The following is an 18,054-nucleotide window of genomic DNA, read 5'->3' as shown; positions in this document are numbered from 1 at the left end:
TGGATATGGCGAGGAGTATGTTAAAGGCAAAGCATTTGCCAAATGATTATTGGGCTGAAGCTGTACACTGTGCAATATATATTTTGAATAGGTGTCCTACAAAAGCAGTCATGAACAGAGTGCCAGAAGAAGCATGGAGTGGGAGAAAGCAAGGAGTCACCCACATGAAAGTTTTTGGTTGTGTGGTTTATGCACACATTCCAGATCAGCTAAGGAGGAAGTTGGACAACAAAGGGGAAAAATGTATTTTCATTGGATACAGTGAGGAATCCAAAGCTTACAGGTTGTATATCCCATCTACCAAGAAGTTTTTTGTGAGCAGAGATGTTCAATTCATTGAGGAGGAAGCTTGGGATGGAAGCATAGAGAAAACAGTGAATGTTAAAAACTGTTTGTCTCATGATGAAGATGATGAGGAGATGGTTGAAATACATCCCCAAACAGCAGCGCCAACACAAGGGCAGCAAGGGACACCCTTGAGGAGAAATGAAAGTGCTTCTCCAAGCACATCACAAGGACGAAATTCAAGTGCTTCTTCAAGCACTTGCACACCAAATGAAAGAGGTAAGAAATTCAGAAATTTAAGTGACATTTACGATGAAGGTATGAATTCTTTGTTTGCTTTATATTGTCATGTTGATGACCCTATTCATTTCGAAGATGCTATTAAGGATAGGAAATGGATAGAAGCTATGGATGAGGAAATCAATGCCATAGAAAGAAACAAGATATGGGATTTGGTTGAGCTACCAAAAGGAAAAGAAGTCATTGGAGTTAAATGGGTTTACAAGACCAAGAGTAATGTTGAAGGCAAGATAGAAAGACACAAGGAAAGACTTGTAGTCAAAGGATATAAGCAGCAGTATGGGAGAGACTATGAGGAGACTTTTGCACTGGTTGCTAGAATGGAAACCGTGAGAGTAGTGCTGTCCATAGCAGTACAAAACAAATGGAAAGTTTACCAAATGGACGTGAAGTCAGCATTCCTAAATGGAGTGTTAATGGAAGAGGTTTACATTGAGCAATCTCTAGGCTATGAAAAGAAAGGCCAAGAGCACAAAGTGTGCAGATTGAAGAAAGCACTTTATGGGCTGAAGCAAGCACCAAGAGCATGGTACAGTAGGATAGATTCCTATCTACTAGAAAATGGATTTGAAAGGTGTGAGGGAGAACCCACCCTTTACATCAAAGAAAAAGATGGGAAATTACTAATTGTTGTGTTATATGTTGATGATGTTATTTTCACAGGTAATGATGATTGCCTTATTGAAAGTTTCAAAACGGTCATGAAAAAAGAATTTGAAATGACTGACATGGGTTTGCTGAGATACTTCTTAGGAATAGAAGTAGATCAAAATGAAAATGGGATTTTTATTTCACAAGCAAAATATGTTAATGAAGTGTTGGCAAGATTTAACATGCAGGACAACAAGGCAACAATTACTCCCACAGTGATGGGATTAAAACTCAGCAAAGAGGACAACATCAAGGATTTTGATCCTAGCTTGTATAAGAGCATAGTTGGCAGCCTCATGTATTTGACTGCAACTAGGCCGGATATAATGTTTGCTGTTAGTTTAATTTCTAGATTCATGGAGAGGCCAAAGGAAGCACATTGGCAGGCAACAAAAAGGATTCTGAGGTATGTTAAAGGTACTAAATGGTTTGGAATTTTATATACTACTTTAGAATTTTCAGTTTAATTGGATACACTAATATTGATTGGGCTGGAAGTGTAGATGATCGGAAAAGCACTTCCGGTTATGTCTTTCACATGGATTCGGGAGCCATTTCATGGGCTTCTAAGAAACAACCTATTGTAGCATTGTCTACAGCAGAGGCAGAATATGTGGCAGCTACAACAGCAACATGTCAAGCAATTTGGATGAGAAGAATGTTAAGGAGCTTAGGCCAAGAGCAGGCAAAAGGAACACTGATTTTTTGTGACAACAGCTCAGCTATTGCATTATCCAAGAATTCGGTGTTTCATAAGAGAACGAAACACATTGACACAAGGTTTCATTATATCAGGGAATTAGTAAACAATGGAGAAATTGTTTTAAAACATTGCAGGACTCAGGAACAGGTTGCAGACATTTTGAAAAAGCCATTGGACTAGAAAATCTTTGAATTTTTGAGGAAATGTTTGGGTATGACTGATAACCCAGCAGTTGAAATTAAAGGGGAGTGTTGAAATTGTAATTCCAACTGCAGTGACCATTAAACGACGACCGTAAAACTATTCCGGAAAACTGCTTGTCTTTATCGCACCGCTTTTCACAAGTTGGTGGTATTCTCTCAAACGCCCCCGATACAATCACCATTTGACGCGTGTCCCCAGTACGTTTTTCAAAACAGCTTTTCATCGGGACGTAACGTTCGTTTTGTTTGGGCAAGCGATATCCGTCCAATTGAATTCAACGCTGTCCACCGTCCGACTGAAACCAAGTTGCTGTACAGGTCTCTGCCATTGATCCATGAACCTTGCGTGGAGTAAAAGTTTCGTTTGACCGCCAACTTGTCAGGAAAGTAATTTAATGCAATTTACTATGATCGTAAATGTAGGTAAGTTTTTAATTTTAATGTTTTATATTTTCCACGGGAGTATGGGTGTAGTTTTTTTTTACGGAAGAAGTAAAAACATATATGTAATTTTTATGTAGTTGTTGCATTTTTTTTGTAATGTAATGTAAAAAAAAAGGAAGAACGCAGCAACATCCAAGAAGAGAAACAAAAATTACACAGCAGTGTGAATTTTTGAGATGTTGTTCATTGCATATGAAATGTAATGAGAAGATACGCAGCACCGTATGGATGTTAATTTTTGTTGGTTGAATATGTAATGTTTCTTTTGAGAGCATATGGAATGTAATGCAGCAATGTAAATAAAAATTTTACACAACAGTGTTGAATTTTTATTGTGAAACGAGTATTTTTTTTTGTTGTTGCAAAGAGTAAATTCCTTTTGGAACTGGTGTAATCTTTGTATTGCAGGAAGAAGATCTTATTTTGTATCAGGCATTTTATTAATGAATACAAGTTTTATTTTACACATAATGAATACAAGTTTTATTTGTATGTGTAAAACTCTGTATGCTCATAATTTTTTTTTGTGTTAAGATCCTAAAGAAAAATAAAGCATTGTTCTCTGTTCAGATTTTGCATTGTTATCTTATCAGATTTTTTGTTTTGATTTGGAATTTACCAGAAAATTCCCAACAAAAATCATATTCCAAAACAGAAAACCTGTCCACTTGAATATATATATACACCAACTAAACTCCCAACTAAACTGCAAACAACCATCGCGACTTCCATCAAAACATGCCCAACAATCCAGGGCAAAATTATAATTAGAAAAATCTTACTCCAAAACAGAAAACCTAGAAAAATCTTACTCCAAAAATAGAAAACCTATCCGCCTAATATTTAGAAAAATCCTATTCCACAATAGAAAACCTGTCGATATGAATATATATAAACACCAACTAAACTGCAAACGGCCATCGCAACTGCCATCAAAACATGGCCAACAATCCAGGACAAAACCAAGAATACAAACCGCAAAAAACCATCGCTACTGCCATCAAAGCATGGCCAACAATCCACGACAAAACCAAGAATACCGTGTTATATAGCCCTCGAACCATCGCTAACAATCCACGAAAAAACCGACAAAACCAACCATACTGTTCATGTGATAGAGCCTCGAGCTTTAATAATAAGTCAATTGAGGTAGGTTTTGCCATTGACAATTAATATTTACAACGGACCACTGTTGCAACTTCCAACGACAAGTCCAAAGTATGGCTTCAAATTTGGCCGGAAAACAATAGAATTTTTGGTAAGGAAAACCAGAAAACCCAGAAAAATCTTACTCCAAAAATAGAAAACCTATCCGCCTAATATTTAGAAAAATCCTATTCCACAATAGAAAACCTGTCGATATGAATATATATAAACACCAACTAAACTCCCAACTAAACTGCAAACGGCCATCACAACTGCCATCAAAACATGGCCAACAATCCAGGACAAAACCAAGAATACAAACCGCAAAAAACCATCGCGACTGCCATCAAAACATGGCCAACAATCCACGACAAAACCAATAATACCGTGTTATAGAGCCCTCGAACCATCGCTAACAATCCACGAAAAACCGACAAAACCAACCATACTGTTCATGTGATAGAGCCTCGAGCTTTAATAATAAGTCAATTGAGGTAGGTTTTGCCATTGACAATTAATATTTACAACGGACCACTGTTGCAACTTCCAACGACAAGTCCAAAGCATGGCTTCAAATTTGGCCGGAAAACAATAGAATTTTTGGTAAGGAAAACCAGAAAACCTAGAAAAATTTTACTCCAAAAATAGAAAACCTATCCGCCATATATTTAGAAAAATCCTATTCCACAATAGAAAACCTGTCGATATGAATATATATAAACACCAACTAAACTCCCAACTAAACTGCAAACGGTCATCGCAACTGCCATCAAAACATGGCCAACAATCCAGGACAAAACCAAGAATACAAACCGCAAAAAACCATCGCGACTGCCATCAAAACATGGCCAACAATCCACGACAAAACCAAGAATACCGTGTTATAGAGCCCTCGAACCATTGCTAACAATCCACGAAAAAACCGACAAAACCAACAATACTGTTCATGTGATAGAGCCTCGAGCTTTAATAATAAGTCAATTGAGGTAGGTTTTGCCATTGACCATTAATATTTACAACGGACCACTGTTGCAACTTCCAATGACAAGTCCAAAGTATGGCTTCAAATTTGGCCGGAAAACAATAGAATTTTTGGTAAGGAATTTTGGGAAATGGGTTATAATTGTTAAGTTTTTAGATTCAGGGCGTTTCAAGAAAAATTTTCACAGTAAAAAAAATAAAAATTGATAGTATTGAATTTATTTCCATTATAAAAAACAATATTCCAGCACTGTTTCTTTTCCTCAAATTTATTGAGAAAAAAATAACCCAATTCCAATTTTCTTTTTTCGTCTTTAAGTGATTTCGATGACCTTAGCATTCCGCCTGCGTGCGCATATTGAAATGGAACTCCATTTCAATATGCGCACGCAGGCGGAATGCTAAGGTCATCGAAATCACTTCATACCATCACATTTTCTCTTCAAAACACATCCACACAGTTTTGGGTCTGTGCTTCCGATACTATATATTGTCTTCACATCAGGCAAATACATGGGGAGAAATGCAAGAAGCCACATCTCGACTTCTTGTATTTCATTATAGTCCAATCACTATGAGAATACAACTCGGTAAGTAAGGTTGTGTTTGACTTTTTTTTCTTTCATTCATTCAGGAAATGGGATGATGAATGGGGAGAAGGCTGTGCACATAGCCTTCAATCACCAATTACCATACCATGCAGACATTACAAAGGGACAGGAAAAATGTTGGTCAATTGTATGAGTTTAGCTCTTATGTAGGAAGCCAAATTCTTGACAGTCTCAACATCCATTAGAAACTAGAATATCAATTGTAAGAGTCGATTGCTTCAACTGATCGCCACAATCATCTAACACTGCATGCAATGCAAGTTCGATCACACCTCTTCTTTCACTAACCGAAATCTCATAGAAAGAACAGACGAAGACGAAGGCTCAAGCCATACGAGAAAATTGGCATCCTCCAAATAATCAATTGCAAGTGGAAGTACAGCAAAACGCAGGGTGTCACCATTAATACCACAAAACCTCATGCAATACAGGTTATGGCTGGGCCAAAGTGGACTTTCATACACCATGAACATACGATACCAAGCTCTCACACAGCGCCAAGAAAATTGAGTGGAATGACTAGCAATAAGTTAGGACATTAAGCATTGGAAATTTGTGCCAATAGCGCCAACAAAATTGAGTGGAATGACTAGCAATAAGTTAGGACATTAAGCATTGGAAATTTGTGCCAAACCTGAACTGTTCGATCTAGATCGATGCTCTGAATAACTCAAGTTTTACACGAAGATAGGGTGTTTAAGGTCGAACTATTAAGAGGTTGTACATGGAGGCTAAGTCGAATCATCCATAGCCCTCAAAATTTCTATCGAATCCCAAGGAGATTATTGTAAATGGCTCTTTCCAATCAAATATTCCAATTGCAATTCATGTTAAAAGGTTTACATTCAATTTTTGAAGCGTGTCGAGTACACAATTAGACTATATATTCGAAAACAGATAGTTAAGAAGTAGTTAGTATTTCCATTGTCTTTTCATATACCAATGGGACATTTTTAAAGTATATGCCATAGCTGCATCATCTATAAATATATGACCCACATTAAACCATGAAAACATTGTCACCATTTGAATATATCATCAACCTCAAACCAGGAAAATATTGCCACGATATCACCAACCTTGAACCATGAAAACATTTTCTCCATTATGAATTTATCGTCAACCTCAAGAAAGGAAAACGTTGCCACGATATCATCAACCTTGAACAAATTCAATGAAAATATTGTCACCAATGAATATGTGATCAACCTTAAACTAGGAAAACATTGCTACGAGAATAAATGAGAAGATGAATTATAATAATAATGCACAATCTAAAGCAAGAAGACAGATGAGATTGCCACATCAAGCAAAAAGGTAAACCTAATGCACATTATATGGTGGATCTACTAGTTAAGAAACGATAACCATTCAGAGTTGTTACTGCATATAGGCAAGTATCAAAGCTTTTTATCATGTATACATTAGCTATTTTGATATAAAATGTGATCACGTTCAAGAGTACACACTATATGTTGGAGGTATTGGTTGTTTATGAAATAAATAGCCATTCAAAGTTGTCACTCATATGGAAGTGCCAATTTTTTTTTTTTCTTTTATCATGTATATATGAACTATTTTGATATAAAATGTGATAACATTAAAATAATATTGCCTTTTGCCATCGCAAAGCTTTGTTTAAGTTCACTTCATTTCCATAATAATATTATTGTTTGTGTACTTTGTAGAATTCGGATTTATAGCGCCATAATAAAATTTTCTATTTTGCATCACTGAAAGGGTCAAGGTCTAGAGCTCCAATAAGAAACATCCACACATGTTAAAGTTCACACTTATTCACAAATGAATTGAAATATTTATGAAGGTTTGAAAAAATTCGAACACTTACTAGAGACCAGTCTTGAAATTATGATGGTACATATATGTACAACATATATTATATGATGGTACATATAATATATACTGTACGACATATGACAGTTAGGGAATAAAAGGACAAAGAACTATATTCAACTGGAATTGTAAACGGGGTAAGGAATTTCACTGGAGGGGAACTCTAATTGTTCATGAGATATTTATGGTATTTGAGACCAAGGATATCCACATATCAAATTTGTGTTATAATTTTGCATCGTCGCTTTATCCCACTTTTTTCAAATCTGCAAGTATGTAGATGGAATTAATTTCTGAGTCACACCAAGACCCAAAATGCATCTTCAAATTTACCAGTGTAATGGAATCAATTTCTGAGTCACGCCAATATTGACATATCCAAAATGCATTGTTATTGATATTTCCAAGTTCCACCCACGCAATTCTTCCATCTGAAATTAAGGTCGAGATCATTTTTACTTCACCCCCACTCGAAACAAGCCATTATTTCCATGTTTACCTTAATTATTATGTTCATTATTTCCATTTTCGCTTGTTTCTAAGCGGCTTTTTTAATTTCCTCAAAAGCCTCTATGAAACATTTGCACAGCATTTTTGCGTCGACGTAAGCCTTTTGTGCATGAACTTGCAATACAACACCACCCTTATAGCTCACAATAGACACGCCCAGCGCCTACATAGAAACAAATTCAAAGGTTATATAAAAACCCCTTTTTTAAAATTTCGATACAATGGTTATATAAAGTTAGTTTTTCAAACAGTTTCATTTCAATAAATACAACCAACTATTAATCACTATGCATTAAGTCATTAATGGGTTTACTTTTTTTACAATTGTTTATTAAATAAGAATAAAGTCATCAAATAATATACAATGAACATGATGTGCACTCAATCACTTAATCATTAATTTCATGTATAGTGTTTAATATTTATCTAGTATTTTTAGTGTTTAATATTTATTTAACATTTTTATATAGATTGCAAATTATGAAAATATCCTTCAATCCCACCATCAAGAAAGATGCCAAACCATTAACTTCTAAACAGTCAGATTCCTGAATATCCCAAATCTGCAATGACCATAAGTTCAGGGATATTTGCCCACCACAATGGTTTGATTTCATTCCAAGTAAAAATAAATAAAAATAAGACTTAAAGCAACTGGTTTACTCACTTGAGGTGCACCAGAAGCAAAGTAGTAAAAGCTTTTTACTGGCGTCCCCCCAATTGCTATCTCCTCTGATGGGCCAATCATATTTGTTATCCCCATCGTTGTATTGGCCATGGTGTTGTATAAAGATCTAGCAATTGCCTGTATCATGCTGATTATTAGGAAACAATCACGTTTAAAATCCATGAGTTTATGGCAATCGACCAGGGATTGAATCGTACCTGTGGCCCTTTAAACCTTGATAGCCATGTCATTATTTTGGCATTGATGAAAACACCTAAAGAAATCTTATGCCTGTCTAGGTCACGCTTTGCCCTTCTCACAAACTCCAGGGGATGATCAAGCTTTCCTGCTGTAGGCACCCGCAAAGGCAAGAAACCAAAATGATTTCCCCAGGGCACTTGAGCTTTTGGTTTCATCATATCTTCTATTGTCTGCACAATTTAGGTCGTCATAAGATCTCAAAATATGGGCATCTAATCAAAGCTGAATGAATAAACATATTTCATTTGTGATGGGTTTGTTTAACGCAGGACCTCCAATCCAGCCATTGATCTCATGTTTATCAAACATAGCGCTGTGAGTTTTGATTTCTTCATTTGTTTAATAACAGCGTCCTTTGGCATCTCCAATCTCTTTTCAAAAGCATCTTGTAAACTGTGTTCTCCATGAACTGCGTCCAAAGGTAATCCATGAACCGTAAAGATTAGTATTGCTCATTGATGATCATTAGAAATAAAACATGGTATAATAATGTTATTAAGACAGCAAGGCAGTTGCCATGAGAATGAAATGTGAAGCAATGGGAATGACCAGAGTACTAAGTATGAACCACAGGCTGGGATGACATACCAGCTGACAGGCTAATCTGCAAGTAGCGTTGCATTCCATAGAAAATAATTCCTGTTATCACATCATTCACTGTCTGTAGACCAAATTAAAGATAATTAAAATTCTTTCCTTGCATATATGCCCTTTCTCACACATTATCTATGGCAGTGTCTACTGAGCGGGCAAGTTTGCCTGCACTGTTAAAAAGGGTTGGAATCTGCACATTGTTTTTTTCAAAAAAATCTAGTAGCACCAGTGTTTGAATTAAATTTTTGATGGTGAAAATGAATTCAGCACTATCAAAAACTCCCTAATAATTCAAAATAGATTAACAGCTGTAACCTAGATTTACAAGAATTTCTGCCTAATTTTATAAAAATCATATCCAAATTTCCATGATTTTCTCAGCAAATTTGAAGCCTCTTTAGACTACAACCATATATATAGAAAAAAAATCATATCCAAATTTCCATGATTTTCTCAACAAATTTGAAGCCTCTTTAGACTACAACCATATATATAGAGTAGTTCAGTAAATTTAACTAGGTCAAGTTATCATAAGTTCTCTACCTCCATATTTACCAGAATTCATGGTTTTTTTCCCATAACATTCATCTCCAATGTATCCTTTATAAAGACAAAAGAATCAAAACCAACCATAACTTGACAAAATCAAATTTACATAAACCACCTAACAAATTTAAAACATTAAATAAACCTATAATAACTAATATACATACATCTAAATTAATTATTCATGTTAACCTTACAGTCATCACATACCCCTCCTATAGATTTCTTAATTTCCTTGATATCTTCCAGCTGAAACAAAGCAGATGAAAGAGCAAGAGGCATATATTCGACTCCAGGAGGCCCTCGAATTGGCAAGTTGCTATCGTTAATCGATCCTGTCATTCTCAGTGAAGAGCTTATCACATCAACCGTTGTGTACCATATTACCAGCATCACATGCCATATCCCGTGAAAAAATTTAGATAGGCCAATGCCGGGCCGACTGGGTTTAGTCCTATGCTTGGCAGCAGGAAAGGTCGGTAGGAGAGCGGGATTGTCAGCTCTGGTGGCAATAGCAAATAACACAGACATGAAGGAAATCCCATCTCCGAGGGCATGATGGACCCTCAAAACCATGGTGGCTCCGGCCTTGCTTGTTCTATAATTCAAGAAGTGGACCTCCCACAGGGGACGTGACTGATCGAAAGGCCTCAGGGATAATTTAGCGATATAGTCATCAACCCAGGTGTCGTATGATTCTTCCCCCGGTGGGAACTCTGGACTAAATGTGTGGTTATCGATGTTCACTGTTGTTTTCTGCCACCTTAACACTCCCCGTGCATCCTCCTTCTGCAAAATAAACAAACAATAATGTCAAAAATCTCCAAGCCATGTGAAAGTACAGCCTTATAACAGAAAAAATCTCGAAGCCATGTGAAAGTACAGCATTATAACAGATCACTGTTACGTTTAGACTAAAAAAAACTCCAGGCCAGGAAAGTACAACATTACAACTGTTAAGTTCCAAGGTTTACAGTGACTATTTTTAGGTTCATCGCAGATTATATGAATATTTCAAAATTTGAATGACAATAGCAATATATTTTCAAGTGAAAAGATTATTCATCATAAAAATTACAACATTATAACAGATTGCGGTTATGTTTGAAGGTTTCAGTATGCTATCTATGCTATCTTTATATTGATTGTAAATTTTATAGCGGTTATGTCAGATAACGGTTATGTTTGAAGGTTTCAGTATGCTGATTTTATATTGATGGTAGATTTTATAATGGTTATGTTTGAAGGTTTCAGTATGCTATTTTTATATTGATAGTAGATTTTATAAATATTTTAATATCTTACCGATAATAACAATATGTTCTCAAATTAAAGAACTATTGATTATAAAGTTATGGAAAGAGGAGGAGGGAAATTAATTGTAAGGGTAGAGTAATGGATGAAAAAGTTATGTTAAAAAATAATTGATTTTTGATTTTTTCAAAATCAGATTGACAATAATAGCATGTTCTAAAATTATGATAGTTTTGATTGGTAGCTCAGTTGGTTGAAGTACTTGTCAAGTTATTGGCCCTGTGTAATGAGAGTAGGTAGTGTTGGATTTTCACACTCACTTCATTGGGTATCCATCACTTGGACTAATAGCAGATCAATTGGACTAATAGCCACTGCAGGATCCACCCTAGACTACTCAAAAAGGTAATGATAATGGTTTGGAAGTTTACTAAAGCCTTCTGGTTTTGGTGTAAGGGAAAACCTCAACATGGTATCAAAGCTTTGGCAGAGGTTCAATTCCCTAATTTGAATTTGAGAGAAGGTATTGGATTTTCACACTCACCTGGTTGGAAATCTATCAAGTAGACTAACCTACACTCTGTTTGGAAGTGTACTAAAACCTGCAATTTCGGTTAAACTTCCAGCTTCAGCTATACTACTGATCAAAAGATCATGTTTAAATTAAATAAATTTTTGAATATTTCAAAATCTTATGGACAGCACTAAATGTTCTGCAAGTATGGAATTATTGAGCAGCAAAGTTATCCAAAGAGGAGGGGAAAATTAGTCGTAAGGGTCAGTTCGGTTGAACCTCTCGCTTCAGCCATGCTGCCGATGAAAAGGTCATGTTCAAATCTAATCGATTCCTTTTAAGTTCCCTGCTAACTGCCACTATTACAATTGTGAAAATCAAACCGAAAAAGAAAGGAAGAGGAAAGCGATTATCACCAATATAGAAGAGAAAAGTGGGTTCCTGTGCAAGGAGGCGTCGGAGAGGGCTTTCGTGTAGCGAGAGATTTCTGCTATGGGTTCTTCAAATTCGAGTACAACGTGTACATAGAGAGACATGAGCGAGCTGCTGAGAGCCTGGCTTATAAGACTTACTGGCTGCCCCTGTTCTTCCATTTCATGGCCACTTTTGCACATATTCATAAGAAGATTTTCTGCCTGCGACAATAGAAAACAAAATGACAGAGTCGAAATTCAAAATGAACTGCTCACTGAATGCGAAAGGTAGCTATCATGGCTGATTGTCTCTTGTGAACTCTATATATAGAAATGCTATATTCGTGATCCCCTGGATCAAAGGGCACGTGAAGGGTTGGCACGATAGTGGCATGGAAGTTTGGATTTCTTGTAGGGTTTGGAAAACTGATAATGTTAGATAAACAACAAAGGAAAACTGCACATGTTAGGTGAAACTACGCAGGAATAATGTTCTTGTTCCTATCGAAATTGACAATGTCAACCGAATAATATTGTTATTGTTACCATCGGAACGGAAATGGAGAACGTCGCATTGGTGGTATGAAATTTTGCATGGGTTTGTAATCTTCCAAACGCAGGTTGTCGGCACACTGTAACAGATATCCCGCCATCAATTTCCATAGTTTTGATATAAATATATCGTTGGATGGGGCACAAGCAACCCACGAAGAAAGCCCCTGTGGCCGATCACGAAAACTAGATTCTTATGGCACAAGTCTAGTGCTGAAGACTCAATGCTATCCGAAATGACGAGAGTAAAAAACAATATAGGTAAGTCCATGTAGCCCTATGAAGAGACGAAGGCGTATTTAGTTATCAAAATTGAAATTCTGTGGGTTTAAATCCATTTTCAAAGTCATTTAAAAATCAAATTAGGTGTATTTTAATTATTCTATGTTCGGAGATTTTGGCTGGATTTTGGTGAAATCTTGTTGTCTTTGTTTTTAAATATATAAATGATTTCAACCTTTTGCCGAATTAGAACTATATCAAATTATTTGTAATTCCGAGGAGTTCTTAGAGGAATTCTTAAATTTTTATAGAATTTGAAACCAACTTCACTAAAAACAAAAAAAACCTCCAAAACCTTATAGAGTGATTACAACAAATAAAAAAGTTCAAAGAAAAACTTGATTCTACTTGGCTATGGTATTTTTGGTTGTTTCCAGTCAATGTAAATAGTCATTGCATCTCATTTTTTTCTTTCTTCCTTTTTTTTGGTTTGGGCAATTACGGTGTCAAATAAGTGTATCTAAATAGATAAAAGATCGAGAAGCTCTTACTGTTCAGCAAAGTGGTTCCTTGAGATGGTATCTTCTAGCACTTGCTACGCGCGTCTACTGCAACTCGGCCTCTTCTCTGGTGCTTCTCTCAGCAGCTTTACGAACGCCTCCCTTGTAGCCTTGCTGATACTTAGAAGAAGATATCAAGCGAACAACTCAACTTAGAGTAAAAAGGTGCGCGAAGCTTTTATTAACTCAAAAGGAAAAACTTACAGAGCATTACAATATGAAACAAGAAATCTCAGAGTTTAGAAGCACTCAGTCCAACAATATGGGCTTCTCTTTTGCCGATTTCTCATTTTATAGACTTCCTAAAGAATCTACTTTTACCTAGACATGACACAAAGTGGAAATAATTGAGGGTCCTGTCAGCATTTCCATAGTCCGACAGTGTCTACTCAATACTCCAGTACAATAATTCAAAAGCACACTCAATACAATAATTCAAACTTTCAACTATTTACAAGGAATCTAAGGACTATCACCATGGTCCCATAGGGCTGTGGTCTGAGTCATAATCATCGAATTCGTTAGAAGATTGATTCTTTTGCAGATATGGTTCCTCCATTATCTTTAGATATTTTTCTTCATAGTTCGGCTCGGTGGGGTCTTGAGCATCTTGGTATACATCTAAAAACAAAATGTCCTTTCCTTTTGAAGATGTTGTTGATGTAGATGCTGTAGCTTCTTTAGAGAACTGTCCAACTTCCAACTTTATTCGATCTTTGTAGGCATGATGGCTTTGGTAGGGTAACTTGAATGGCTCATCTCTTTTTCTCCATCTACTGATATAAGACATAGGATTTATCTCTATGTCCAAAAAGGAATCTTTATGAGCTTTCGAGAAGGCTGTCATCTGTTGTACTGGTAGCTCTATTCCATCCAATAATTCCCATTTGAATATCTAGAACATGCTGGTTGTTGTCTCTATTGTGTGTTGTACCCAGATTTTGCAGTGATCACTTACGCCTTCTTTTTCTTGCCATCCAAACTCAAAATTGAATGTTGTGCATACCCTGGTTGATAGTAACAAGCTGATCAAACATATAGTGTCTGCTGTCCAATTTCCTGAACTTACTCCAACTGTGATTAATGCTTTTTGGTTCACAAAAAATTTCAAAACAGGATGCTTCCCTTGTAATTCTGTTAGTTTTTTAATGATGTGGATTTTTTCAACTAACTTTTGCATGGGAAATTCTTTTAACCATCCCAAAAATCTATTCACTTCATCTCTGTTTTCTGCAAAGGTGGAACTTTCTAAAAACCAGTTTGCAAAAACCTGTGAAAAAGGATTTGGATCAATAGCATTTCTGATTTTTGGGCTTTGAAAATCCCATGGTGTCGAAAAGATTTTGATATAATGCTGAGTTATTTCTACACATCGAGATTGTCTTTCAACATGTTTCTTCTTGCAATATCCGTCCTTTATTTCCCAATCTGCAAATGGCTCGAAGATTTCATACTGAGGAAAAGTATCTGAGTGCATATAATCTACATCTCTTCTTTGTAAATATGATGCTTCCAATTCTTCAAATAGATCTGGGATTCTTAAGGACTGTAAAAACTTTCCAACTTCTATCTTGATATTAATATCATCAAGGTCCATCATCTTAGCACTTGTAAAGATTTCAAGTGCAAAATCAATACAACCAATCATCTGATAATAATTTAAAATCTGTAAAACCCAAATCATAGATTGTGTATACTGTATGGACCATAGATCATCAAGAGTTCTAAAATATAATTTGACTTTCATATTTGGTAAAGAGTATACTTTTACCAATTCAGGATCCAATCCAAGAAGTGTGCCAATATTCTTTGATTGCCAGGCTTGACATTTCTGAATCCACTGGTTTCTTCGAAGCCTAAGTCCAACTACCTTCTTTATTTCAAGACAAAGATCTTCAACATGTTTTTCAAGAATTTTGAATCTCTTTGCGAGAGTGACAAAATTATCTGGCTGATCTGGAATATCAAAAATGCTTCCTCTGAATTCTTTCTTTCTACGACCGATTCTATGAGCTTTATTCATTTCCTTGGTAAGAGTATCAGCAATATAGTTAGAATTTCCAGGAATCCATTCTACATCAAAATCATATTGCTGGAACCAGATTTGCCATGCTAATAGTCTTCCTCTTGCCATTTGTCTTGATAATTTTGCTGACAGAAAATATTTAAAATTCATTGAGTCAGTCCTAATCAAAAATTTTATTGGCACAAGATACAATTCAAATTTCTGAATGCCATTAAATATTGCAAGAGTTTCTTTTTCAGCAGCAAAATAATTCTTTTGGTTGGGGAGAAATTCTCGTGATGCATAGGCACATAGTTCTTCTTCTTTATTTTCCTCCTTCTTTTCAAAAAGAATAGCTGCCCAAAATTCATCTAAAGCATCTATTTGTATGATTAACAATCCATCTCCCGGGGGCTACAATTTTGGAAGGGATTTACATTCTTCTTTGATATTTTTGATTGTTGCAGTGGCTTGGCTAGACCAACCTGATTTCAAATGCTTTTTGATAGGAGCAGTTTTTTCGGATAGCATGGGAATGTATTTATGGATGTAATTTAAAACCCCCAAAAATCTCTGAATCATTTTGGTGTCTTTAAGTTCATCGGGAAACTCAACAAGCTTTGTCAGAACATGAGGCTGCATTTGTATATGTCCATCTATTACATGAATCCCGAGGAAATCAATATCATTTTGAAATAACACCATTTTCTTTTTTGAGAGAACAATACCGTGAGCTTGAACTTCTTGAAGAAATATTTATAGATGAGCCAAATGTGTTTGTAAATCTGGACTATGAATCAAAATATCATCAATGTAAGTTATGATATAATCATACCTACCGAAAATAAAATCCATCCTTTTCTGAAAGAAAGCAGGAGGATTCTTTAATCCAAATGGAACAACTTTCCATTGATAAAACCCTGCAGGGCATGTGAATGCTATCTTGTGCCTGTATGCTTCTTCAATCTGAATCTGGTAATAACCAGATTCCATATCAAATTTACTGAAGATTTTACTCTTCTGAATCTTCTACATTATTACTTCTTGACGAGGTAATGGATAATGAAAGATTTGAGTGATTGCATTCAATGGTTTATAATAAATAACCATTGTCACAATTTCGTGCTTGGGGCTCTCTTTTTCCCAAAACTTCTGAGGGTCTTCTGAGCAACTCTTGACTAATCGCTGATATATAGAGATTTTATCTTGAGACCACTGAGGGTCTATTACTATTTTTTGTTTTGTTTTGAGAGCTTCTTTATTCTCATAAATTTGTAGAACTTCCTGCCAGTATTTTGAATCAATTTTTGGCTTTCTTGTCTGGGTCTTTTTCTGGCTTTCTCTTCGAACATCTGAGTCTACAATTTTTAATCAAGGAAAAAAGATTGCTTGTTTTTTGAGATTGAAGATAACTTTATCTTCGCTAATGGTCACGGGCAAAACAGAATTGATAAATGGCATACCCAAAAATAAACTGGTGGATGGGTCATAATGCTGTATAGCAGATATCTTGACAATCTTCCCACCTAATTTTAAGGAAATATTATCTACATAATGGGTAAGATTAACTGTACCTATGATCGTTTCTGAAATTATGACTGGAGAGGTTTCCATAATCCTTTAAACAATGATGGTCTGGCAAGATTGTTTGAGCCACTAGTATCAACAAATGCATCAAGATCTATCCAACTATTTTTAACTTGGACTGAAACTAGTATATACAAAAGATTATTGGTTTTTACCATTTTCTTCAAAAAACTTTGTTCTGCAGCTGGGTCGAATTCAGGAACTGGCAGTGAAGAAGTCTATCAAACATTTTTCTTATATGGAAAAAAAGAGTTTAGCTGAGGGAGAATAGAGATGACTTGCTTTCCTTTGTCTTTCTCTGGGGGTTGAGACCAACATAAAGATTCGGCTTCACTGATGTCAGAACTTTCTGAGTCAGTCTCAAATTATTCACTGTAGTGGAGTTCTTCTTCATCTTCATCTAAAAATTCATCAGTAGAACAATCATAACAAATATTCATTTTCTGAACAGAATTGATTAATTCTTCATCTTCTGAAAAAGAAGCATCAGTTAGCATATATACATTTGATGGTTCTTCTTCTGACTGTACAATAGACCAATCGTCACAAAACTCTTCAATATCTACATAGGCTTTTAATTTACTAGATGTGCTCTTTGGACAGGCACGAGCATAATGTCCTTCTTGCTTACAGATGAAACAACAATTATTTTTGGTTCTTAGTTGTTTCCTTTTCTTCAGAAATCTGAAATTTTTAAAAGGTTGTTTGGGATTTGCAATTTTCTTGGTCTTGAATTTTCCGTACCTTTTATGCTTTTTCTTTCTCTTAAATGGTGTCTAGGGAAAAATGGCACAACAAACATTAGCACTGGGAGTTATATCATGTGCTTGTTTTTGCCAACAAAGATATTTAACTTTCTCTTGACACCGAAATAAAAGATCTAGCCTGTAAATATGATCAATGGATTTACTTTGAAGCTCAATATCTTTAGAAACCAGATCTCCTAGATTTCCTGGTAATTTTGATAGAAAAGAAATTTTTTGAACTGAATCATTTGAAAGATTTTCTTTGTAAACTTTGGCCATAAAATCCTGACCAAAAGATTCAATATATTTTAAATCTTTTAGCTCCATTCTAGCAAGATCTGTAATGATTTGCTTTCTCTCATTGGCTTGGGGACAAACTGTGTTTTCAGTAGTACCTCTAGGGTAGATAGTCGTGCTGCAACAACTGCTTGTCGTTCTGACTCAG

General features: G+C 35.6%; 1 protein-coding gene across 1 annotated transcript; it reads right to left on the bottom strand.

The window, feature by feature from the left end:
• Window positions 1-7,155: 7,155 nt before the first annotated feature.
• LOC149231075 (wax ester synthase/diacylglycerol acyltransferase 11-like) lies at window positions 7,156-12,222 on the bottom strand. The gene is made up of 7 exons (XM_089376192.1): window positions 11,941-12,222; window positions 9,967-10,545; window positions 9,205-9,277; window positions 8,889-9,025; window positions 8,574-8,786; window positions 8,356-8,493; window positions 7,156-7,851 (listed from the first exon to the last, which is right to left on the bottom strand). Exons 1-7 carry the CDS (start codon window positions 12,142-12,144, stop codon window positions 7,717-7,719), a joined length of 1,479 nt encoding a protein of 492 aa, XP_089232318.1. The 5' UTR covers window positions 12,145-12,222; the 3' UTR covers window positions 7,156-7,716.
• Window positions 12,223-18,054: the final 5,832 nt, after the last annotated feature.

Source organism: Pinus tabuliformis, chromosome J (assembly GCF_031772625.1).
Source record: "Pinus tabuliformis cultivar Carrire ecotype Pingquan chromosome J, CPIR1, whole genome shotgun sequence".
Lineage (NCBI taxonomy): Eukaryota > Viridiplantae > Streptophyta > Pinopsida > Pinales > Pinaceae > Pinus > Pinus tabuliformis.
The sequence above is the reverse complement of the archived record's forward strand: the minus strand, read 5'-3'. Positions and strand labels throughout refer to the sequence as shown.